Source organism: Carassius auratus, chromosome 30, assembly GCF_003368295.1.
Source record: "Carassius auratus strain Wakin chromosome 30, ASM336829v1, whole genome shotgun sequence".
NCBI classification, from domain to species: domain Eukaryota; kingdom Metazoa; phylum Chordata; class Actinopteri; order Cypriniformes; family Cyprinidae; genus Carassius; species Carassius auratus.
Window position 1 is genome coordinate 12,645,622 of NC_039272.1, and position 27,548 is coordinate 12,673,169.

At 36.3% G+C, this 27,548-nt stretch overlaps 2 protein-coding genes across 3 annotated transcripts; one reads left to right on the forward strand and one right to left on the reverse strand.

The window, feature by feature from the left end:
• LOC113049249 (LON peptidase N-terminal domain and RING finger protein 1-like) lies at positions 1-12,431 on the forward strand. The gene is made up of 12 exons (XM_026211424.1): positions 1-730; positions 1,918-2,033; positions 2,521-2,643; positions 5,639-5,821; positions 5,936-6,161; positions 7,204-7,312; positions 8,186-8,300; positions 8,801-8,922; positions 9,600-9,758; positions 9,847-10,009; positions 10,511-10,663; positions 12,032-12,431. The coding sequence occupies exons 1-12, from the start codon at positions 106-108 to the stop codon at positions 12,188-12,190; spliced, it is 2,253 nt and encodes a 750-aa protein (XP_026067209.1). The 5' UTR covers positions 1-105; the 3' UTR covers positions 12,191-12,431.
• Positions 12,432-13,603: 1,172 nt separating this feature from the next.
• On the reverse strand, positions 13,604-27,548 carry LOC113049250 (calcium-binding protein 2-like). Of its 2 annotated transcripts, none has more exons than XM_026211426.1 (8): positions 27,339-27,548; positions 24,647-24,682; positions 24,371-24,563; positions 21,553-21,583; positions 20,794-20,937; positions 19,185-19,258; positions 18,849-18,996; positions 13,604-14,519 (listed from the first exon to the last, which is right to left on the reverse strand). In XM_026211426.1, exons 2-8 carry the CDS (start codon positions 24,679-24,681, stop codon positions 14,491-14,493), a joined length of 654 nt encoding a protein of 217 aa, XP_026067211.1. In that variant the 5' UTR covers position 24,682; positions 27,339-27,548; the 3' UTR covers positions 13,604-14,490. The 2 variants fall into 2 exon arrangements, with proteins under 2 accessions (XP_026067211.1, XP_026067210.1); XM_026211425.1 differs by having other exon boundaries at positions 19,149-19,258; positions 27,339-27,541.

Here is a 27,548-nt window from a genome sequence, read left to right on the forward strand (position 1 = left end):
CATAACGACGGTATGTTCAGGAGCGCGAGTCAGTAGGTTCTCTTGTACCGATAACTGTAAGAATGCTTTGACATTGTATTTATTATTTTTGTGGCGTATCTGTGAATGTCACATACAGGTATGCCGTTGCAAAGACTAGCCCAAGAATATGCTTTGGAGGAAAACGGAAGGTTTTTTATGGCATCTGAAACAGAAGGCGACTGGGACGAGCAAGACCACCTCGATCACCGTCAACTTGTTTTATCCAAAGCTGATGCTTTAGCGTCGGAAAATCGTCTTAAAGAGGCTGTCGATATGTTTTCCGTGGCTCACCGATATGGTCCGGTCCGGCCGGACCAGCTGAGCAGTTTAGTCGGATGCGTTCTGCGCAACTTCAAGAAGAAATCAGAAGAGTCCTCAACGAAAAGTGAGCCGAGCTGGACTCAGGATTGTGAATTCGACTGCCCTGGCTGTCATAGTTTCTTAGCCGAGCCCGTGACGGTGACTTGTGGACATACTTATTGTAGGAGATGTTTACAGCATAGTACTTTTTCTAAATGTAAACTGTGCAGTGAAGATATTAGGAGGAGGCCCGGGGAACCCCGACTGAATGTGATCTTATGTGGACTTTTAGAGAAGTGGTTTCCTGAAGACGTGGATAGAACTAAATGTTTATGGGAAGCTGAAAGCCTATTGAAGAGTAAACACTACGGAAATGCTATTGCACTAACCAATCAGTTATTAGAATCTGGTAAGTTTACATCCTTCACTGTGTCTAAATATATTTACTAATCTGACAACAATGCTATGACCAAGGTTACTAGGTCATAACACCGCCGGTCACAACTTATATTATTTATTAAAAGGGTACGAGGTGTGCAGAGCTCCACTGACCAACATTTGGATTGACAGCCATAACTTATGTATTAGCCCCGCCCTCAGGGATCATGTAACTGACGCGTTCGCAGTGCGCATGCGCACTCTGCACGCGTTGTGTAAGGCAGGTCGTGTTTTGTAATCCGAGGCAAACTGAGTTTGATAATAACAAGTAGAACAGTATGTAATAGCCGCAATGTTCAGGTGTCTGTTAAACAGAAAGATGCCTAAAGGTTGTCTAATGTCCTGTTGCCTAAATACTAAAAATGCAACAGCTGGAATTTGAACAAGCTCCAATGTCATAGTGAAAATGGTCATTTATAGTCTACCTAATGTATTTTATCCGAACATTTCAGATGAATTCAGATGAAACCCTTTGGGAATCCCAATATCTGTCATTGGTTATTCAGTAATGTAATTAAACTATCAAAGCACAATTTTAAATAGATTATTTGATTTAATATTTTACATTAATGTCACTTATATATAAGTTATATACATTCTGTAAAAGTTTTGTTTTAACTTTTTTTCATTTACATTATGTATAATGAGAGGGCCAACTTACCACATGTGTTTTATTTGTACTGTTGATTCATGAAAATCTTTCATCATATCCTCATTGTTAAGTGTTGGTTGCCAGGAAATATTTGATGATGATGATGAAGTTATTTAACTGCTACATAATGTCACAAAGTTTCCGGTCGTCTACACAAAAATCTTCTTTGATGACCATTTGTCACATTTTTATCTGCGTTACATTTCTTGATAGAAGTGTTGGTTCTGAATATGTCGCAGAGTAATCAGAGTGTGGCAGTCTTTTCTCTTCTGTTGTGTCCTCATTTGTCCTTGAAAAAAAGCAGTGCTGTAGTGTCACATCCTCTCTCCCTTTATTCCTGTGGCATTTCAGTGCCCAAATGTCTCTCCTTGATCCACTGATCTAACACATTGAATCTATGCCATGTCAAGTATTATGATTAATATAATGCTTGTCAGACAGACCTAAAGAAATGGTAGTTAAAGCTGTGATTTTGAGGTCTCTCACTGTCTCTGTCTTTCTCTCAGACTCTAGTAATGTGTGGGTGCGGGTGTGCCATGCCGAGGCTCACCGAGGACTGAAGCAGTACTGTCAGGCTTTAGAAAACTGGGAGGCCTGCCTGATTGCTACCCCATCCCCAGAGGTACATCAATTAATTTTCCTAACACATACCACCACAGATGGCAAATTCACAGTACATCAGCACGCTTTTACAAATATTATAATATCTGGATTATTGCTTTAAAAGCAGGTGATTGCAACTCACTCTACTCCGAAATCACCCCTATACTCTTAAATAAGGCACTACATGAGGGGACAGACAGTTTCAGTGGTGTCCGTAATCTTGTTTGGTATTATCGAGTGCACTCATTCAATCCCAAAATGCACAGCAATAGCAAGTGTACAAATGGTGCATGCTCCATGGCTACATAATACCCATAATGCACTGTGAGAATCGTGCACCAATTCTAGCTCTGTGATTAGCCTTCAGGCCATTAACATGACTCTCAGTCCCATTCTAGTCAGATTAACCCCAAAACAGAATCAGAATTCAGAATCAAATCAGTAAAAATCAAAATCAGGACTGTTACTGGAAGCTAAACTCATTCTGATTTGTCTCTCTCTTACAGGGATATTTCCAGAAAGCAAAAATTCTCCAAGAGATGGGTCATGTAGATGAATCTCTGCAGGTCTTCCTTCAGTGTTTGGCATTGGATGAAAACTTCCATCAGGCCAAACGAGAAGTGGAATTGGTGAGTTTAATTTCTGTTTTTGTAGTTTAATTTAGTTGGTGTTATAATAAAAATTGGCCTTCAGTACGTTACCAATTTCTATTTCTGTATTGAAATACTAAGTTGACAATTTAGTAAACAAAACATCCTCAAGTGACTGGTGAAACAAGCTAGGGCATCATTTCAAATATAGAATATTTTATTATACATAGTATTATGTTATTATACAGTATTGTTCAAAATAATAGCAGTACAATGTGACTAACCAGAATAATCAAGGTTTTTCGTATATTTTTTTATTGGTACGTGGCAAACAAGTTACCAGTAGGTTCAGTAGATTCTCAGAAAACAAATGAGACCCAGCATTCATGATATGCACGCTCTTAAGGCTGTGCAATTGGGCAACTAGTTGAATTAGTTGAAAGGGGTGTGTTCAAAAAAATAGCAGTGTGGCATTCAATCACTGAGGTCATCAATTTTGTGAAGAAACAGGTGTGAATCAGGTGGCCCCTATTTAAGGATGAAGCCAACACTTGTTGAACATGCATTTGAAAGCTGAGGAAAATGGGTCGTTCAAGACATTGTTCAGAAGAACAGCGTACTTTGATTAAAAAGTTGATTAGAGAGGGGAAAACCTATAAAGAGGTGCAAAAAATGATAGGCTGTTCAGCTAAAATGATCTCCAATGCCTTAAAATGGAGAGCAAAACCAGAGAGACGTGGAAGAAAACGGAAGACAACCATCAAAATGGATAGAAGAATAACCAGAATGGCAAAGGCTCAGCCAATGATCACCTCCAGGATGATCAAAGACAGTCTGGAGTTACCTGTAAGTACTGTGACAGTTAGAAGACGTCTGTGTGAAGCTAATCTATTTTCAAGAATCCCCCGCAAAGTCCCTCTGTTAAAAAAAAGGCATGTGCAGAAGAGGTTACAATTTGCCGAAGAACACATCAACTGGCCTAAAGAGAAATGGAGGAACATTTTGTGGACTGATGAGAGTAAAATTGTTCTTTTTGGGTCCAAGGGCCACAGGCAGTTTGTGAGACGACCCCCAAACTCTGAATTCAAGCCACAGTACACAGTGAAGACAGTGAAGCATGGAGGTGCAAGCATCATGATATGGGCATGTTTCTCCTACTATGGTGTTGGGCATATTTATCGCATACCAGGGATCATGGATCAGTTTGCATATGTTAAAATACTTGAAGAGGTCATGTTGCCCTATGCTGAAGAGGACATGCCCTTGAAATGGTTGTTTCAACAAGACAATGACCCAAAACACACTAGTAAACGGGCAAAGTCTTGGTTCCAAACCAACAAAATTAATGTTATGGAGTGGCCAGCCCAATCTCCAGACCTTAATCCAATTGAGAACTTGTGGGGTGATATCAAAAATGCTGTTTCTGAAGCAAAACCAAGAAATGTGAATGAATTGTGGAATGTTGTTAAAGAATCATGGAGTGGAATAACAGCTGAGAGGTGCCACAAGTTGGTTGACTCCATGCCACACAGATGTCAAGCAGTTTTAAAAAACTGTGGTCATACAACTAAATATTAGTTTAGTGATTCACAGGATTGCTAAATCCCAGAAAAAAAAACTGTTTGTACAAAATAGTTTTGAGTTTGTACAGTCAAAGGTAGACACTGCTATTTTTTTGAACACACCCCTTTCAACTAATTGCCCAATTGCACAGCCTTAAGAGCGTGCATATCATGAATGCTGGGTCTTGTTTGTTTTCTGACAATCTACTGAACCTACTGGTAACATGTTTGCCACGTAGCAATAAAAAATATACTAAAAACCTTGATTATTCTGGTTAGTCACATTGTACTGCTATTATTTTGAACAATACTGTATTTGCTACTTTTGGTCATCTAATATGAGAGCATGTTGATGATCAGATTAACTGTATTTTGTTTATTCAGGAATATATATACTGTTTTATGTTCAAGATACAGTTTTAGTTATTTGTGGTCTTAAATGTCAACTTATTGTAATGTGCTGTGGCCAAACTGTTTCATATTATCAGTTATGGACCATGATTAAATTATGTAAGATAATTGTTACTGGTGAAGCCTAAACACACAGAAAGACAAAGAAAGTGCGCTATGTACATTTCATAACCTGTGTATCTTTGTGAGTGTGTATGTGTGTGTGTGTGTGTGTGTGTGTGTGTGTGTGTGTGTTTACAGGAGGCTTAAAACACACTCTCTGATGTATTTTTGTGCTTTTCTTTGGCCTACATTAAGACTGAGAGCTATTTTAAAGGATACATAGTGATCTCTCAAAGACATTATAAAGACTGGTGTCTTTAATAACAGTTCTGAGGCATAAACACTAGCTAGCCGCACTTAATTCCTGTGATCTGTTTGTCTGTTATTGAATAAATTGCAGCGAAACTTGTTGTGTACAACATTTTAAATAACTGTTATACATTTGCATAACTGTTTTAAAGGTTTTTGAAAGAAGTAAAAATTTTAAAATGTTTTTGAAAGAAGTAATCAAGGCTGCATTTTTTTTGCTCATTAATACACTAAAAAGTAATATTGTAAAATATTATTTACATTTACAATAACTGTTTTCTTTTTTTAATATGTGTCAAATCTAATTTATTACTGTGTTAACAAAACTGAATTTTCAGCAGCCATTACTACACATGATCATTGGCTTTTACTGATTGTAGTAAGAAATATTTCTTATTACTATCAATGTTGTGAACAGTTATATTTTTTGGAGACCATGATACATTTTTTCAGAAATGTTTTATGAATAGGACATAAAAAAACTGCATTTATTTGAAATATACATTTTCATAACATTATAAAAGTCTTTACTGTCACTTGACATAAAACAAATACATCCATGCTGAATACAATTCATAAAAAACTATCTTGACCTCAAAACTTTTGAACGGTACTGTATATATGAATATACATTCTTAGCTATACTCTGTTAAACCGCCTTTTTGTTCTATCCTGATCTGTTACATATTTTTGTTCTTCTTCATCTTTAGATCTTGCATGACATGTTGGCTCCAGCCTGTGATAATGTCAAGGTTGGTTTGAGAGAGACAACCCACAACACTTCCTCACACTTGTGCAGTAAAACTCTGGAAAACCATCAGACCCCGTTGCAACCCCCCCACCAGTCTGTCACACCAGCAGCATCTATCCACCTGCCCTCTACAACCACAGAGGTAAGCAGGTCCCCCTTTAGCACCTTGTACATTAAAATAACTTTAAAGACCTTATGTTGACAGTGTCATTAGCAGCTCTTAATACTTTAACTCCTAATTTTTCCATGTCTGCAGAAACCAGGTCACTCTCAAAGTCTGGAGCGCTCTGTCCTGAGCAGAGCTCACTCCCTTCGTGCTCACGGGATAGGAGGAGCAGTAGAGGAGGGGCTTAAAAGAGTTAGCTCCGCCCCCCAGTTGGGTGACCCAGAAAAAGGGGTGCTGCTGAAAAGGAAGCTGTCTGTGTCTGAAGCAGGGCCTGGCGTGGCTTACAGCCACAGCAGTAAATATAAGAAGCAAGTAGGTAAGTCATCTATCCCGACGAGTACATGATGCAAACACAAGGTTGAAAAGCCATGTAAATAATTTAGTGACTGCACATCTGAACATTTTTAGCTGGTGGTTCTCCAATGATTATAATAAAACCCTCACCCAGCATATATTATATGTCTGTAAAATGTTCCGGTTTTTGAGTTTGCTTTCCACTGGGACTGTGCTTTACTATCATCAGTGTTGTGCCTGAACGCGTTCATTGAACGATAGTTCATGAACTCGTTCATATTTTGGGCGAACGTGAACTGAACGTGCTGTATTAATGCCTGATGAACATTACTGTGAACTCGTTCATTCTGGTGTCTGTGAACGGCACACTCTCTCAGGTTAACTTCTTTCAATAGGGTGCCAGATTTCTATAGAAAACCCGGCTAAAACACACCGTAAACGGGTCTTAATATGTAGCGGAAAAACACCCAATCTGGCAACACCAGCCACCAGTGTCGCACCGCCGTCCACCGCATGCGTGACACATCATCAAAAAAAAAGGCATCGAGGCGACAGCAGCATGTAGCAAGAAGGCGTATGATCATTTAAAATAATTTTATAATGTTTATGACAAGGTCGGTGAGAATGGGAGACAAAGCATTAAAGCAACAATGGGGAAATGCAGTCCCCTCAATGCTAATGTAAACCCTGGATGGATAAGGATTCACAATTGGATATGAAGATGAAATCTGACGCATAGCTTCTTTGTTAAAATTGATAAAATAATTGCTGTCTGTGATTCTATATGGGCTGTGGCAATAATTTTGAAAAATAATAGCTCGCAGCAACATATGGAAAAAAAGAACTATGAACTAGTTCATTTTTGGAACTGTGAACTTATAGTGAACTTAGTTCAAAATGTTGTAGTTTGAACTATGAACTGAACTAGTTCATTTTAAAATTTGTGAACTGAACTTTGAACTTTCCCAACACTGACTATCATCAGCTGAAAATGTCTGCAGTTTGAGTTTGCCCTGAATAAAGTGGTGCCCTCATCTCTCTGTTGTTCAACATTTTTACTTCAGCGACTGGCAGTGCTGCTACTCCTGTGGTCACAGAGGAAACCAAGTCCCATCGAACCCTGCCAAAAGACCTGCTGGACCCCAATGATTTTGAATGCGCTCTCTGTATGAGGTGAGGAATGAGTATGTTTCTAGAGTCAAATCGACTAAAAGCCAAATAAAAAATGTAAAGGAGGAAAGGACAAGTAATCCATATATGCCTTTAGAATAAAATATGAAAAAAAGAAATGTCTCTAGTTTTCAGTTTTTAACTACGTTTGTTTTTTTGTTGTTGTAGTTTTTTATATACATATTTTTTATAATGTTAATATTTGATTGAATGTATTTGATAGCAAATTAGTTTCTGAAAAAACTTTGTTTCTTTCATAATTCTCAGTTATTTTTAATTAATTTCATTTAAATATTGTTAATATTTTGTCAAAATGAGACTTTTAAAAGGAATGTATTTAATAGCGAGTTCGTTTCTGAAACATAATTTTATTCGATTTATTCGTCATTTTATTTTATTTGATTTAAAAGGATTGTTTAGTAGCAGATTAGTTTCTGCTTTGGTATCAAAATTGGTAGTGGAAATACAACAATTTGACTGTTATTTATTTATTTATTTATTTATTCAATTTTTACAGTTAATTTGATATTGTGAAGACTGTGGCATTGTCCACTGGTGATAGGACTTGAGATGGATTTTAAAAACAGTTGTAAACAAGGTCTTAGAATAGCTTATATTATAAATTACGCAGTGCACGTATAGAAGACAAACTACCGTATTTTCCGGACTATAAGTCACACTTTTTTTCATAGTTTGGCTGGTCCTGCGACTTATAGTCAGGTGCGACTTATTTATCAAAATTAATTTGACATGAACAGAGAGTAATGAACAAAGAAAAATGCTAAAAAAACTAAAAAGCCTCAGCTGCCAGGCGACAGGTTCATATATGTGTCAGTGACAGTGTTCAGCTCAGCTCATCTCCTGTCTCTTTTCTAGATTGTTTTATCAGCCTGTCACTACACCCTGCGGTCACACATTCTGCAAAAACTGTCTGGAGCGCTGTCTAGACCACAATCCCCAGTGCCCTCTCTGCAAAGAAAGCCTGAAAGAGGTTTGTCTCAAAATCATAAACTGTGCATTTGCATGGGAAGCAACAATCAGTTAATTATAATAGCATTCAGGACTCAAAAAGGTACATTTTATGAATTCATTTCTATTAATTAATAAAATTGTGTTTTATTTAATCTTAATTCAATTTATTTAAGATTTAGCACCATAATCTTTTATAAGTATGTAAAAGGATTACAAATTTTAATAAAAAAAAAAAAATTATCCTTTGTTTTTTAATTTGTATTTATTCACAATTCATAAAAATCTTGTTCAAAAAATTTTTCATTTCATCTAATGCTTTCAAGACTATCACAAGTTTCACACTGACTTCAGGCCATTCGGTCATCCTTACTGTCGTGCACTGACATGGCATTTTTGATACATTTTTTCATACTTTCAATTACATTCTAAATAATTTTTGAATTCGTAACCAATCCAATTCTTTCTGTATTTCTGTTGTTCTTCAACTTCTCTTCCTCCTCTGTTTGGTCACTCATACAGTATCTTGCCGTCAGAAAGTACACAATCACACAAGTGCTGGATAACATCATTAGGCAGCATCTATCCAAGGAGCATTCAGAGAGACTGAAGCTGCATGCAGAGGAAACAAAAGAGCTCTCAGAGTAAGTTTGCACACTACGTAATGTGAAGCTGCTTTTGCACTGATGCCAGGCATAACATTCATTTTTTATGCATAATCTTCTAGTTTTTAATCTTTACCTCCAAATGAAATTAGAAAAAAAATAAAAAATGTAACTTTCATTTGTAAAGTATTTAATTCAGTGAATTATATCACAATGTGATATATGATATGTGACCCTGGACCTGGACTGGAGATTTATACATCACATGAAAGCTGAATAAATAAGCTTTTGATTAATGTTTGTTGGGATCAGACAATATTTGGCCGAGTTGCAACTATTTGAAAATCTGGAATCTGAATGTGCAAAAAAAATAAAAAAAAAGTATTGCTAAAATAACCTTTAAAGTTGTCCAAATGAAGTTCTCAGCAATGCATATTATTATTCAAAAATTAAGTTTTTATATATTTATATAGGAAATTCACAAAATATCTTCATGGAACATGATCTTTACCTAATATCCTAATGATTTTTGACATAAAAGAAAAATGTATTATTTTGACCCATACAGTGTTTTTTTAGTTATTGCTAAAAATATACCTGAGCCACTTAAGACAAGTTTTGAGGTCCAGGGTCACAAATGTGATATTTGCATAAGTCCTTGTATCTAATCAACAAATCACACTCAATCTCTTTCTATGTTATTTGTCTTTCCCCAGTTTAACAAAAAATGTGCCCATCTTTGTTTGTACCATGGCCTACCCCACTGTGCCTTGCCCCCTTCATGTGTTTGAACCACGATACCGTCTCATGATCCGTCGCTGCATGGAAACTGGGACCCGTCAGTTCGGCATGTGCATCAGCGAAACCCAGAAAGGGTAAGTGTGATATATGAGTTATATGAGATCCATGTAAGCATCAAGTCTGTTGGATTATGTAGCTGATTTCATATTATGATATATGAAGGTTCGTGGACTACGGCTGCATGCTCCAGATCCGCAGTGTGCATTTCCTCCCAGATGGCCGCTCTGTCGTGGATACAATCGGAGGGAAGAGGTTTCGCGTCCTCTCACGTGGAATGAGAGACGGATACTGTATCGCCAACATCGAGTATCTGGAGGATATGAAAGTACGCACATCGCATGGATTTTTCGATTACTGTAATGTAGAGGAATGCAGGAAAAATAATGTCTAATGTCTGTGTTATTGTTAAGCATTCAGGGTTTTTTCTTATAAGGTAAATTATTTTATTTAAATTTATTACAACTTTAGCACCATAGTTTTCTAATTACAAAAAAAAAAATCAAAGAAAACTGTTTTAGTTATAGACTTAATTTTTTTTGCTAAGTAGAGATTCAAATTAAAATGCATGGAATGAAAGTCAGATACTGTACTACGAGTGTCTGGAGGATATGAAAGACTTTTAGATTACTGTAATGTAGAGGAATGCAGGAAAATATCTCTCTATGTATAGTTATGATAGTTTCCAGAGCTCAACAATAAGGTAATTTTATTATTTGTATTATTTTATTTATTTACATTTTAGCACCATAGTCAATTGGATTTTTAAATAACTGCAATATAGAAGAATGCTTAAAGATACGGTATTAAAAAACATTGTGCATTGTAGGTCAATGATGAGGGGGATTTGGACAAGCTACAGGTGTTACATGATCAGGTGTACGAGCAGGCCCGTAAATGGTTCCAGAACCTGGAGAACCGCTTCCGGAACCAGATCCTGCAGCATTTTGGGCCAATGCCAATGCGAGAGACTGATATCCAGGTATTTCCCGCTCTCTTAATCTGTACTACTGAGAGAAGCCCTGTCTCTCTTCTTTCTATGCCCTACAGCAGGCTGCACAGGAGGAAGTAGGTTAAAGTGCATTCAGGGTTGGGTTTGCATAAGTGCTGTTACATCATAAATGCGTCAGAAAGAACGGAAGTGAAACTGGCAGCTCTTGCAAACATGCTCACACTGTCTGGTAAACATATTAGCGTGTTGTCCCGAATAGGGATGGCATACTTTTAATAATAACGGAGGGAGGTTATGGTTGTGTAAGCGTCATGAACATAGCCAGGCCTTAAATGGTCAATTTGAAGGGCCTGTCCTGTGATTGACAGTTTCGTCAGTATTTAGTTTAGCTCATTGTTTCTATATTACAAAAAGAAAGCATGATATAAAAGGGGTCATGTCATGAGGAATCAAAATGTCTTTGATATTTTGAGATAAAAGAACTTTGATGTTCTGTGTAACTCAAAACATGGTGAGGTAAAAAGGTTAAAGCAAGAACAATACCAATTCTAGCCAATATCAATGAGAATTATTAGGTTTTCTTTTAGGTTATGGCTGATAACCTGGAAGCAGATATATAAAATTAAATAATATTTTGTCAAAAAAAAAAAAAAATCTGTATTTTTCAATCCTAGGCATCACAACATTTTGGGTACAATATAAAAAATTGAAATAAATTCTGAGATTAGCTAAATATTACATTTAAATGTGTTTTTAAATTGTTTAAAAAACTGTTTTAAGGAAATTAACTTAGTGGGAATTAGATGCATCATTTTTATTGTTAACTAAAACTATTTAAAAATAGTTTTTAAGTAAAATAAGGCTGAAGTAAAACATTAAATTTTTTAAGTTTTTCACCATCTAATGTATATTTAATAAAAATTTAACATTTTGCCTTTGTGACTAACCAAAATAAAATAGGTTTAAGTTGACATACTAAAATTACTAAAACTGAAATTAAAATAAAGCTAAGTAGAAATATATATATTTAACATAATAAAAATTACAAAAGCACATGTAATTACTTAAACGTAAATTAATCTGAAAAATAAAAGCTCATTTGTAATAATTATAAAAACCATAATAGTATAGAAATAATACTAAAATACCACATGATGGCAACGGGAAGGTAATCTAAGTATACAACAGGAAATGAGCATGCACAATTAAATATCTAACATCAGCTGATATATTTCCAGTAATAACAGATACAAATCTCTGATATCAGCCGAGAACCAACAAAGTACAGATATGACTTATATCTCTTGGATATGTCTCCTTAAATGTACTTTTATTAGTACATTAGCTTGCTCTTAAGACATTAACCCTATTTCTTCATTTTGTTTGTTTGTATTCAAGGCCACACCGAATGGTCCGGCGTGCTGTTGGTGGCTGCTAGCTGTTCTTCCTGTCGATCCACGTTACCAGCTGTCTGTCCTTTCCATGACAACACTAAAAGAACGTCTAGTCAAGATCCAGCACATCCTCACCTACCTGCAGAACCTTTCCAGCAACTAGAGCTTCCACACAAACACACACAGAACTCTGTTTCCACCAGCTAACGTCTGTGTCCTTCTGCCGGACAACATGCAAAAACTCTGTGGTGCTGAATGATGAAGAACTAATGAGAATTTAGGGAGACTCCACTGAAAGCCAGACACAGATTTCTACCTATGGGGATAGATGTAATTCATGCCGAGAATTCTAAGAACAAATTTGTTTTCTACCAATCTGTTCATAAACATCTTGTCTTTGTGCAGATCCCTGTAGTATTTATTGCTGAACAGCCTGTCCGTTCTCATTTAGGAGAAACAATCTACTTAAAATCACATATCCGTCCAATGCCTGTGGCCTCCAGACAGTGCTATAAAGGCAGAAATATTGCTGGAGAGCATCCAACATTTTCAACATGATCACACCATTGCTTATGTGTGTGTGTTGTGTGTTGAAGTAGACAGGGAGCAGCTGCAAAAACAACTTTTCAAGGTAGATTTTTAGGCACCGAGGCAGAAGGCAAGACCATTTTGAATATATTTTCTTCTTCACTTAATACTCTGGAAAAACAAAATCAGAAATATTTCTTCCAAGCATCTAGCCGAGCTTTCGCACAAGAAGTCATTGTCGCACAAAAAGAGAGAGGACTGACGATGCACTTCTGAATTCATCTGTGTTGCTTTTGTAGTAATGGACATTAATGAAGCTAACACTCTCCCATCCTGTCTCAAGCTTTCAGCTCAGAGATCGGCATGAGACCGTTTAGCATAGATGTATTTCTCCCAGGGGAAATGATTAGGACTTCCAAATATCTCAGTTGTTTAGTTTCAGACGTATCATTCATTTGCTGTGGGTTCACTTTGGTTAATCAAAGCCGCATTAACAACTTGTCTCCATATTGCAAGTGTTTCTGTTAGTTACAAGCTGCTCTTTGTCAGAATCGTTAGAAGTCATTTTAAGATGTTGCTGAGATATTGATATATTTTATTTGTGTAAACAAAGGGAAACTTGCAATATTTTGACAGATGTACTGTAGACAAGTGAAAAACAAACTATCGTTGGCTGCAACCAACACCATACTGAAAGGAGACCCAGCTAGCATTCTACATATTGACAGTGATGAATGCTAACTCACCTGTGTGGTGCTTGTTGTGTGCAGACTAACTTTTGCCTTATAATACCTTGTTGCATTCTGCTCCTATGGTATAATGCTTGGGTTTTTGCATTCCTGTTGATGGAAGATAATTCTGTAGTTTAATTTAATTAATTCGCCTCTTGGCCAAAATCCTTTCTGTGTGAAAAATATGTCACATTATGGCTTTGTTGTATGTAAATCATTTTGTTTTGAAAAATCTTTTTTTTTTACAGCTCTGCTCAAATATTTAAGTTGTCGATTTTCAAAAATAAATTGCACATCTTTTTCAATGTATGTTTTTATTGTATTATTAACATCATCATCATCATCATCTATCCAACCATCTAAAATATTTTTCATATTTCCAAAACAATTGTCTTATGTTGGATTGCAGGATGCTGGAGTCCAATTTATTTATTTATTATTATTTATTTTCTCCTTACTGACAATAAGTACAAACTATCACATAAACAATTTGACCTATGTATGGTCACAAGTATGCTGGAGCCTAATTTCTTATTATTCTTACGATTATTAGATAATAATCAACAAATAACATTTTTTATTATTAATATTCGAAAGAACTTATTATTATTATCGTTACCTATATCCTCCACTAGGTGGCAGCAGCGTCACTGGTTGTACAACAGCAGCATGTTTCATAGCAGCATCGTTGTCCTGGAGCTTGTTTCACTAAGGAGGTTCAACCAAACTCTGATTTTAAACTTGAACTCTGAGTTGACTTACCCTGGGATGGGAGAATCTGAGTATTCGGTTAAAGAACAGCTGAAATGAGCTGGTTTAATCAACACTAAATTGACTGACTCTGAGTTAAGCGCGTGCACCACAACTATAAAAAGCCATTACCAATGGAGCGCCGATATTACGATTCACCATGGCAACAGCTCCCGCCAAAAAGCCGTCTGCTTACTTCAGACTCGATACAAATGTAATTCTTATCAGTTTTATAATATCACAGGCACCTCAGAGTTTTCACTTAACCTACTTTGTGAAATGGGCCCCTGCTCTTAAATCATCCACCACCCTGCATCAAATAACCAGAATATTCTCACAGAGCTTCAGACCTTGTTTTATACAAATATACTTATTACGTATTAACTTAATTGAAAGGTTTGATGATCCGTGATTGAGCGCTCAGGTAGGACAGGAAAAACCATCAAACATCCAGCTATCGGAGAGACAGCATCATGACAAACTCTGAAAGAAAACAGAAGCAAAACTATCAGTTCGTGTAAGTTTAATTGATGTCATTTAGTCTACTAGTTCACTTCGACTACATCTGGGGCAAGTTCAAGCACCGTTTGAATATTAAATATTACAATATCATAGCACCACAGCAGCGATCAGCAATAATGATAAGCCTAATACTCACAATAAAAATAATAAGGTCATATAGATTATAACACAGTCTTGGAGGCAAGAAGTGGATTATTCTGCACCTGAGATGTTTGCAAGGCAAATTTTGGATCACATTAATTAGGAACCTCAGTTTCCACAAATCCCTTCGCTCGATGGGGATGTTCTCTTTTATTCTGGATGGAAAGGGCAGTGACTAACATTGAGCATATTTTGCAGTATTAAACACGTATTATACCGATTTCATCAGGCTCTGAAAATTCTTCAAAAAGAACACAAAGAATGGCCTTCTCATCTGCCATAGTTGCAAGTCTTGAGTGATCAGAACAGGGTGTTCAATGCAAAACTGTTTCCATTTAAAAAATGTTTTGCATCATTTTTGTTGGGGCTGAATGCAGCCCTGTTCTCGTGAATGTGAAGGTGTGAGGCTTTTCCCTGAGATCATGTCACTTGAGGGCTTCCGTACCAATCAACAGATACCACGGTATTCGCTTGAAAGTTGTTGTGAAAAGTTTGTTTCAGAAGTTCACATATGTATTCAATTCTTGCACATTTAGCTTGTTTTCTCCAGCTCTAAATGGCTCCCCTGAACTTAATATGTGGAAAATATATAATAGTGATTAAAGATTGTTACCTGACTGAGTGAAGTGAGCAGACGCTTACAGTTTGTTGTTGTGTTGTGATAAACAGATTTCTTCAATTTATAAATACATTATAATTAAAAATCAAGAAAACATAATTTTGCTAGTTGTGTCTGTTACTTCACTGCTGGGGGGTGAATGTCCCCTGTAGGATTATTTGTGATATTACGTATAAACACACACCCGCACACACACACACACACACACACACATACACAGTAACACTAACACTATTGTTTTGGATTTTTGTTGTTTTGGGATTACAGACAATATTCAAAAGGAATTGCAAATAGTATTTGCAATTGTGTTTTCTATTTGTGGACCTATATGTTTTGACATAATCCAAAAACAATTGCAAATCGCACATTTGTGTTTCCATTTTCTTTTCCATGTATGTAACATGTCTGCAAAATTTTGAATGGAAATTCCAATTCCAAAATTTCCAATGTCTTATATGTTATGACCCTTTTGTAATAGTAAGAGATAATCACCTATTTACTATTCCAACTCTGTGTCCTGAACTTTTGCCAATGTCTGCCAAAGTATTTGTCTTGCTGCTCAAGGAGAAGGCTCCAAGCTCTGCATCAGCCCGAATGATGTAAGGCTGCTATGATTATTTGTAATGGTTCTCTCTCGTGGTGGTTGGATAGGTGGTGCAGTTATTGATAGTGAATTGATTAGTGAATCATTGATTATCTGCGCTTGCTCCTACCATTTTTTTTTTATAAAACATCACTTTGTAGGCTATTCTCACAGGAAACAGTCCTCATGCTCAGTAAAATGCATTGCATATTTCAGAATCAGAATCGGCTTTATTCGCCAAGTGTGTGCAAAAACACAAGGAATTTGTTGTGGGAAGATTTTGTTACATACATGCATGGATACATATATACATACATATCTGACATGAGAACAGAAACATTTAAATAAGACTTAACAACAATAATAATAATGTGTATGAATCTGGGACCGAAGATTTATGTACAAATGTGTGCATTATTTATGCGTTATTGTGTATATATTTATAGAAAATATGCATATGTATTTACGAATTACTTAAGAGAGAGGCAATGATTAGAGATGGAGAATGAATTACATGCATGAATTATAGAATACAGGTAATAATAATAAATGTTAGCTGTTTAAGAAAGAGATGGCATGGGGAAAAATATGTTTTATGCCTAGATGTTGTAGTGCACAGAGATCTATCAGAGTCTGTTGCTGTCTTCTTATATCTGATTTGCTGGCTGACCCAAACCAGACAGTTATAAAAGAGCACAGAACTGACTCAATTACAGCTGAGTAAAACTGTGTCATATGCGCCTGTGGCAGGTTTATCTTTTTCAGTTGACGAAGGAAGTACAACCTCTGCTGAGCCTTTTTACTTGACTGTGTATTTTATTGGCAGTCAATGGGACAGTCACAAGCCTCCCGGTTCTCGTCCAAAATATCTTAAATTGTGTTCATAAGACGAACTAAGCTGTTACGGGTTCGGAACAACATGGGTTTAAGTGATTAATGACAAAATTTTATTTTTGGGTTGGAGTAACCCTTTAACATGTGACCTGTATCCGGATGTTGTCCACATACACACTGAAAAGACAAGTGTAAACACACTTCTGATCAGAATGTTATATGATTAGCATGTCCTCGAAATGCCAAAAGACTTATTTAAATATTGCATGGAAAGAGAGATCCGGGGCTTATGATGGTGGCTGAACAAACTCAGGGTTACAGGATTAGTTTTGAGTTGACAAAACCAAACCAGTCCAATCCAGTTTTGTTGGTACCATAAAGCTGATCATCAACTTTCTCTGTCAACTCAGGTTTGATACTGAGTTAATGGAGCATGTTCACATGATAGTGTGACATCAGTAATGAACAGCCAATGACATGCTTTGAAATTGTGATTCACTTGTCGTGAGAGAGTTGGTGAGATTCACTACCAAAGATGAAAAGTTTGTACAAGTTGAAGAAGTCAAGGTTTCAGTCCACTCCTTGTGAAGCTCTTCCAAGTTCTTGAATGGGCTTTTCCTGGCAATCTTCCCAAGGCTGTGGTCATCCCTGTTGCTTGTGCACTTTTCCTACCTCACTTTTTCCTTCCAGTCAACTTTCTATGAATATATTTTGATACAGCACTCTGTGAACAGCCAGCCCTTTCAGCAATGACCTTCTGTGGCTTACACTCATTGTGGAGGGTGTTGATGATTGTCTTGTGGACAACTGTCAAGTCAGTAGTCTTTCCCATAATTGTGGTTGCATGTTCTAAATTACCAAAAGATACAAATATAGTTTATGAATAAATGTAAAAAATATATTACTAAATAAAATTCTGAAATGAAGCAGAATTCAGAGCACCCTCCTACGAACTGAACATGAGCTGTGATTAAATGTCACTACCAATTTCTTTTTTTTTTTTATCACTTGGATAGTGAGCACAGTCACATGGACAACACGCCATTCGCATCATTTTTCATCACAAGTTTCTAGTGATTCTCTGATTTTAATTCATCAATATAATTCATTGTGTGATGATGATATTCATGCCATACATTCTTGAATCTATTATATGACTCTTTACCACTCTGCACCTTGTACTGACTGCAATCACAGCTTTATGTAATTTTTTAGTTTTTGGCAAAAATTTGCAAATTCCCCATTTTCCTAATAGAAATGATTAACAATGCTTTGTTTTCCACCAGTAGTTGGTCATTGCATACTTTCTGATTATATCAATAAACATCAGCCTCCAGAATGATTGACAGCTGACTGAGTGTGCTAGGCATTGGAAATCCAAGTGCAAAAGCAGGACGTGGAGAAAGTAATAGAAATTATGTTATTTTCTATTGCTATACCAAAAAAGGACAGAATCTTAACAAGACATAGGAAATCCAATAGCAAATGGACTTTACTTTCCATTAAAAATTTGGCAGACATGTTACATACACAAAAAAGAAAATGGAAACACAAATGCACAATTTGAAATTGCATTTGGTTTATGTCACAATGTATGCATCCAAAAATAAAAATAAAAACAATTGCAAATACAATGAATATTATTCCATATTGGGATATATGGACAGCTCAGGGTTACGCCAGTATAGCAGTTACCCCTAGAGCAAACTTAACCTGGTTGTAAAAGTGAGGCCCAATAATGAATGTCATTATGAGGGACATATGAATATAAAAAAATGTACTCAGTCCACTTTTAGTACAAGATTGCTGGTCTCAGTGTGTTCAAATGGGGACACCCTCAGTTTTAAACCTCTTTTTAACCCTCCAGGCTACACAAATTACCCATATATTCTATGAAAAGCAGGTCCCGAGAGCCATTACTTCAAGTGAAAAGAGGGCTGCTGCTGTTTTATCAGCTTGCCACTAGATGGCACTCTAGAGCTTTGTTATTGTCTTGCGTGACTTGTTGTACACAAGTTAAATGGTTATTGTTTTGCGTTTTTGTTTGTTTACTGCTCATTGAGTCGTGTGAACTTTAGCTATGATCTAACTAAAAGCATGCTGCCTTCCTTACCATCAAAGTCCACGTTCCCATCTCCGTTGAGATCGATGTCTGTCAGAATTTCTTCCAGTTCTCCCTTCTTCAGTTTCTCCCCGAGTAGCGTCTTTGTGGACTCCTTCAGCTCCTCAAAGGTGATCCGTCCATCACCGTCACAGTCAAACTAAGAGAGGCACAGAGGAATGCAGAATTTTATGAAGAGCTAATAACATTTATGGGTTGGAAAAAGATGCAATGTAACGACGTTTTGATGAGGGGTTTTGTTTTCTATTTAATGTTCACTTTAAAGTGTGCTCCGTTTGAGAGCATACACACCTGTTTGAAAGCGCAGTGCAGCTCTCTTAGACCCACCATATGAGCGGTTTCAGCCAGCATCCTGGGCCCCATTAATTCACAGAAATCATCAAAGTCCACATGACCTCCCCCTATAAACACAAACACACCACATACACATTTATCTTTACTTTAAAACTGACATACACTACCGTTTAAAAGTTTGGGATTGGTTCGATTTTTTATGTTTGTCCCTTATGTTCATCAAATCTGCATTTATTGATAAAAAATACAGTAAAAACGGTAATATTTTAACAGACTTTAATAGATTTTAAATTTTAAGTAGGCAATACTCCAGTGTTTAGTGTCACAATATTCTTCAGAAATCTTTATAACATGCTAATTTGTTACTGTTTTTTTCCCCAGGATTCTTTGATGAATAGAATGTTCAATAGAACAGCATTTATATGAATATAGCAATTTAGATTTCTTTACTGTCACATTTGATCAGTTTAATGCATCCTTGCTGAATTAAAGCATTGCCACTTTTTAAAAGATCTCACTGAGCTCAAAACTTTATAGGGGGGGTGAAATGCTCATTTTCACTCAATATCCTGTTCATCTTGAGTACATATAGAGTAGTACTGCATCCTTCATAAATCCAAAAAGTCTTTAGTTTTATTATATTCATAAGAGAAAGATAGTCTGTACCGATTTTTCCAGGAAAAACACGACCGCCTGGAGGCGTGACGTGTGGGCGGAGCTAAAGAATCACGAGCGCGAATAGGCTTTTGCGTTGAGAGGATGTGGAAGCTGTGACATTACCGTGAGGGACAACCCATCATCCAAAACAAACCATGGCTTACAGACAGATTCAGCCGTTTATTTATGATCCAGAATCAGATCCAGAGGCTGAAACTGAACGAGAGCAGCAGCAGCAACGACTCGCTCCGAGCGGGGCTCGAACCCGGGTCTCCGATGGGAGGGGACGCACTAACAAGGAGGCAGAGATATTTGAAGCAGTTTTACTCACCGCCTGCGATTCCAACACACGATCGTGACCCTTTTTCCTTGGGATTGCAACATCCTTAAGAAATAAACGATACACAAATCCGTCGTCAAACTGGGCTTTGTGAACAAGCATCATCGAAATGCAGGGAACAAACAAAAACACTTGCACAACTCCGTTGATGCTCTGTAAAAATAAACTCCATCCACTGGTCCCTTAATGCTGTTTTTTTTTTCCGGTAATCTGTGCAGGGTTGTCTTGCCCTGGCAACCAAAAACACACTTCTTTTGTGACTTTTCGCGACGCTCTCGCTCTGATCAGTGAATTGCTCTGATCAGTGAAATGTCTGTGCTACTCAGCCTCGCTATACGGGAGCGTGCGCTCTTCCGGCAGAAGTGCCCTTAGGACCCATATAAGGAAATTCCGCTCCATCTAACGTCACACAGAGGCATACTCGAAAAAAACTTTCCGAAACTTGTGACAAACCGGAAGGAGTATTTTGGGAACAAAAATACTCCTTCAAACGTACAACTTAATTTTTGAAACTTTGTCCATGTTTAGCATGGGAATCAAACTCTTTAACAGAGTAAAAAACTCAGTTTGCATGAAATAGCATTTCACCCCCCCTTTAAGCGGTAGAGTAGGTCAAAAGGTTAGAGTATAAACTGAAACACACACATTTCATTTTTATCTGCTGAATGATCTCAATCAGTTCCATCTCTGTTGGCATGTATCCCATGGTTCTCATACAGTCTGCAACATCTTTGTAGTGCAAATAGCCATCCTGGTCATAGTCAAACTCTTTAAATGCTACATGCAGCTCTGAAAGGAGAAGAAAGGAGAAGAAATGTAATCCCACTTTCAACTTTTTCAATTTGCAGTATACAGTCTTTGGCTTAGGTGTTATGAAATGACAACACACACACTTACATATATGGATTTTGTCCCACATTAGCCTTCTTTGATCGATAAAATTTGATTTACTAGTTTTAGTATTTAAAGTGTATTTACATTTTGTGTGTGTGTGTGTGTTCTGTTGTTAATTATAATGTGCTACTTCTGTTTAATTTATATGTTTATTTTAATGTTAATGAAGTTTCACAATAACACAGATTATGGTTTTAAACTTACTTTAGAACATTAACATTATGCCACATACTGTACCAGTTACGGTATATAATCTATAGGACTGTGCTGGTTTAGGACCAATATAGGACCGTGTATTGGCTGACTCACTACTCTGTTATTACTAATGCAGCTTACATCTTCAACCGCTGTATGCCACTAACCATTCATGACAATACCAATCCATTTTTAATCAAATTTATTTGTGTCAGATGTTTTGTCAGTTATTTATCTTATGCTGATTGTGTCTGCAATTGTATTGTGTCTGTCTAGGCTAGTCTCGGATATTAAATATGCATGTTCTGTACATACCATCTAGTTCCTCTGGCAGTAAATCTCTGTCCTGATGAAAGTAAATGGGAGAGAGAGAGTCAGAGAGAGGTAGAAGGACAGAGAGATGAAAAAGCAAAATGACAAAGAGGAAAAAAAAATTGTGACAAAAAAAAACTGCTAAATATGGAAATTATTACAGCATGAGAGCTGAAAGTCCTTAGAGACATTGGGCATTTTTAATCACTAATAAGTGATGTTAGCATGCTTATCAAAGCTGCTCAGTGGGACAATGACACATAGAGCGGGGTGGGATTGTATAATTGGATTACACCATAACATGCCCTGCCATGCCTCATGTTAACACTCATACAGCCAAAGAACGGCAGAGAGATTCAGGGGGAAAATAATTAACTCGTTTTGCAAACATTAAATGTGTATATGGCTTAGGGGCAATGTGTGTTAGAGGAAAAAGAGAAATAACATTTAGGAAATAAATGGTTTAAAAACTGTTATTAATGCTCTATTTCGAAAAAATATATCCTTGCATAAAGTTCTATTTAGATTCATGCACATATGCATGCTTTAATGTACAATTATACAAATAAACATATATGCAATACAAATAAGGTTGACAAAAATTTTGACTTAATTACAAACAAACATAGCACTTTCTGGAATAGATGCACTCGGGCATAAACATGCAAATGCATGCACCTAATAATGTTATTATTAGTACACTATTTATCATATTTTTGTCATGTAATTTTTTTTAAGCAAACTTTGCATGTAGCTTCACTGTATAATCTAACAGATTTCGCATAGTCTTTGACATGAAAATAATTTATCGAAAAAAAAAATGGAGCCAATAGTTTCATGAAATAAAATTTCAAGCTGTCTGAAATGTCAACTTCAAGCAGCTTTTCTGAATACTCTCCTGTCTTAAAAATCCAATGTTTTTGTTCTCGTAGTCAAAAAGAAAAAGCATATGTCAGTCTTGGCCTTCTTAACTGTATTTCAATTTTGTTTCATATTTATCAGTTTAGTATTTAAGATGTGTTATTTTATTATCTTTCCTACCCCAACACATACAATTGGTTGAACCAGTGTTTCTGTGTCAGATTGGTCTGAATTTTTAATCAAATCATCGTAATTATTTTATAGCACCATAAATAATCTTTAAATTGCTTACATATGAAGTATTTTAGCATCAAAACAAATGACACTCGTCAACTTTAATTTCACCCAACGACACTGTTCCTGCACTTGGCCAACTTGATAACCTCGTAACTTCAGTGTTAATCCAATGTGGAATGGGAATGTATAATAAACTTTTACTAATTGATTTGTAAAGCTGGTGCCCAAGGGCATCGCTGTCCTTCAAACGTTTCATTCACTGCATGCTTTGGACTTTTGACCTCCAAATTCCCCAAAACACATATTTATTATTAAAAATAATGCATTACTCATAGACTTCTCTGGCAGAGGTTGCAGTTATGCAACAGTGAGTTGCTTCAGGCTATTTACCCTTGGATATATGCTAATAGGGTCCCTTGTCTATCTGTTTTTATTTCATTCATTCTTCCAGTTCTGTTGAGCAGAAGCCATGGATCTTTAAGCTGTGCATTCTTTGGTTTGTCTTGTTTGTCTCTTAGACTCTATCCATTATCTCTGTCTTACTATTCTACAGCGTCTCCATCTTCTGGGTTTCGCTTGCTTGCTGGCTCTCTCTGCTCTCCAGACGTACTCTTGAAAATATAATCAAGGGCGTCTGAGTTTAAATGACTATGATTCAGAGACTTGTGACAGATTCATAGCATCGTTTTTAAAAGCAGAAGCAAGATGCTAGCTTAGGGCTGAGCTTCAGTGTACCAAAATAATTTTTTGACTTGGCACTTGTTACTGACCTGATTGAGGAGGAAGGTAGTGTGTTGACAGACAGCAGTATTTTCTCAATCAAACAAACAGGCTAACATTAGGCACCTATAAATGGGTCACCTGTCTAAAAACATCTCAGACTAGTCTAAGCTAGTTTGCTGGTTTTAGTTAATCTCTCTGGCTGGTTTTAGAGTGATTTTGGGCACTTTTCAGCTCGGTCAGTCTGACTGATCGCCCCACTAAACCAGCTGTACATCTTAGTTTAGATGGGAGACCATCTAAAGCCAGCTAAGACCTGCTTAGAGTGGATATTAATTAATTAATTTATTTTTCAGTAATGTGGTGATACTGTCCAGTGATATATAAGATTGTAAATACAATAATGCAGAATCAGTCTTGTTCTTGCAAACTAAAACTATGATTTTATTTATTTATTTATTTTTTACAATTGAACTAAAATAAAATACTAGATGTGATTTTGTAATATATTATAATTTAATATGAAATATGCTATTATAAATATTAGATGAAAAACTTTAATGTAAACGAAAATAAGAGATGTTATTTAAATGAAAATAAGAGATGTTATTTAAAGATTTTTTAAATAACTCAAATTAAAAGTAAAAAATAAAAATAAAAAACTAAATAGAAATATTCAAAAAAATACAAAGTTATAAAAATGGGAAAACAAAAAAAAATTACTAAAACTTCAACAAAAATGAATATATATATATATATATATATATATATATATATATATATATATATATAATTTATAATAAAACAATACTGTAATATTAAATTATTGCAATAATTTAAATGTTGCATCAAGGTACACTGAAAAATAGCATGTTATTTTATGTTTTATTAGTTATCACCTGTTCAACATTATTGTAGTAATTTAAATGGAGATCACTCAAAAAAAGAAAGAAAACAAAAACAAAAACAGCAAGAATACATTGTGAGATCTACTCTAGTTCACCTGTCCAAAGAGAGCATTGAGGTACTGTGTATATGCTGCAGCGATAGCTGAGTTCTGGCTGAAAGATCTACTGCCGCGCCGTCCTTGACTGCCAGATGAATCCCTGTGACCTGAGTTTTTCGAGTCTTTGGAGGAGCTTCGAAGAGCAGAGCGTGGAGGATGAGCATCTGATGTGGATGTAGGACCCGAGGAGCTGTTAGTGAAAAAGAAGAGCTGAACTGACCACACTGCACTGCATCTCAATCGATGCAAGTATTGATTTAGAGCCACCCATACCTTTCTTTTGAAGAAGTTTTACTCCTCTGAGACATGCTAGTAGATAATGAGAAGGAGAAAGGGAAGATTTTAGATGTTCAGAGAAGTTTACTCATGTCATTCATTCTCATTTCGTATGCCAGTTCGTCCACATTGACATAGTAGTTACATCATTTTTTATTAAACATTCATGCAACCATGCCCAATCTATCGAAGTTCACATGTATAAAACATAACATCAGTTTTCTGGCCAAGTTACTGCAACCTGTTTTACCCTAGATTTCAGTAGTTAGGCAGAAGGCTGATTCCAATGGAGAAAATGCCTACTGGGTCACTTCCTGGCATTATAATAGTCAGAAAGATCATAGGCTGGAATTACAATGATCATTTCAAATGGCAACAGTTTGATGCTATTGTTTTCCCTTTGTAGAAAGGTTTCTGTTTGAAGAGAAGGACACACGGCGTAATCAAACGCACACTAGCGGCAGATCCAAGAGGACGGACTGTTCCTCCGAGCACTGAATTAGATTACAATGGAGGCCGACAGGCTCACAGACAGCCTATAAATTACAATCAACAGTTTAATATGCCCAAGCAAAGCAGGGAACCTCTGTCTGTCCTCTGCCCATCAAACAAGTCATTAGAACCCAAATTGTCAATGGCTCCTCGCAAGAAACACGCATTAATTCAAAAAGAGCAAATCATTCACAAAAAAAAAACAACAACATTTATTTCTGAAGGCCTTTGTGTTTTGATTCTATATAAATCTGTTGTGCTCCATTTATTGGTTTTGGATTTTTTTTTTTAAAGCTTAAATAGAAAAGAAAATACCAAAATACCTTAATAGTTTTTCTTAGACTTCAACAAAAGTCTTCTTGCACTGTCAAACTACTTAAATATTTGTGTTTATGAATATTTGTTCATGTATAAATTTCAATAAATGTCAAAATATGTTGTTTCTATGTATATATAGCGCCACAAATGCATTGTTTGTCTTGCTGATTCAATAAAACAATTGTTTTGTTCAACATGGACTTTTTCTTAGGAGAAGCTTTAAATGAATGTAAGCTAAATATAAAATATGATATAATTTAATTTATATCTTTATCTCATGTCCACATATTTATTTATTTGGTTATGTCTTTTAAAAGAGATAAGTTAAGTTTTCTTTTTTATTTTGGAAACAAACCCTCTAGGTTGATACAAATCATATTTGTAGTGAACTGAAAAGGGTGGCTTTTATAAATCAGTATGTTGACTCAAATCTGAAGAAATTTTGTTAAATAAATGCTTACTTCAGAAAATTTCTAATTACGTTTGAGTCTTTATGGCATATAGTCACAGCAAACTGATTATGCATATTTAAAATGAGATGAAACATACTAAAACACAGTACGTGGGCTCCGTCTGCTCTGGGTAATTTGCTGAATTTATTTCAGTGCACTAGTGACTCTCACCGAGAGGAAGAACCTGCCTCACTAATCTACAAGAGTTATTAAACTAAGTGACCAATTGCTGTCAATCAGCACGTCGACACAAGCAATTTCGTCTCCTAATTCCTCTAATTGGAATAATTTAACAGAGAGTGTGGGGATAATTCTAGGACAAACTAATCGTCAAAGAGAGCCAAAGTTGTGCTGGGGCGAAGAAGGCAAGGCTGCTCCATTTTTCTATCTAGTTATAAGATACCGAACCTTTTTGATGTGAATTGTGATACATGATTATTGGTTTGCTGGAATGCTGAAAACGGTGACATTCTTTTCAACTATTTTTTTTTCCTTTTTTTTTTATGGAAGCCACCTTTCAGAGCCGGCCTTCCAAAAATGACTCCATCTGACAGATGCAGATTAGATTGAACATTGACCTGCTTCAGAGATAGAAATCTTTTGCACCCTGAAAGACTCAATCACATTGAGATATCTGTCCTAGCCAAGGGCATCAGATACAGGCTTTCAAATGGCTTTGTCTTACTGTTTGACAGCTGAATTAAACAGAAGTGTTGATGATGTTAGACCTTTGATAAACTTTAAACTTTTTAATGTCAAGAATCTAATTGATTTCAGTTATTTGTATAGTACTTTTCCATACTGTACTGTATATTGTTACTAAAGCAGCCAGTTGCAAGGAAAACACCCATGGAAACTTGAAACAGATTGCAAGAACTTTCCTGGGGTACATCGGAAAACAAGCCACAGAACGAAACATGGACCGCTCAGACTGACATGATCGATCCCCATTACAGATTTTGTGTCATGGCACTGAAATGAGGCCGGCCCCCTCCTTTGCAATTACGGCTATGCAGTGATGGGATTTATCTTTCTAGGCCTGGCAGACACTGACAATCCACTATCAGCTGCTGTGTTTAGAGTAGCTGCTAATTACATCTAGACAAACTTTACATCTGATTGACTGCATTCAAAGGCTCATCACTTCTCTATGGCTGTCATTCATGTCCTTAATATCACTGCAATTATTTTCTGCATATGTTTCAGTAACTACGGTCTGACTGCTTCTCTTCCTCTCAGTTTCTGTTCTAATATAGCAAAGCTTTAGATAAAGATTGCCGCTTTGACTGTCATCATGTGCCTGATATGCTACTGTTGAAAATGCTTTGTTGATGATATTTGGAGTTAATTGGGCATGTTTGCTACCGCAAAAGAGCTTTATACGAGGGAGAATTTAAAATCTAAACTACATAATTTTTTCATTTTACCTTCAGAAAAATGATCCAATCCAGAACCACTTGAGTCGGTCTTTTAAATCAATTCCTCCTCGTGTGAGAGAATGTGTGGATTGACTGGAGAAAGTGACCCTTCACCCTCCTTTGATAATCTGAGTAGGTGATAATCTGTCTAAATATGTTTGGATTAGCATGTGAGATGAGCGTGTTGATGATGTTTAAGACGTGCGAGTATTCCTGTGA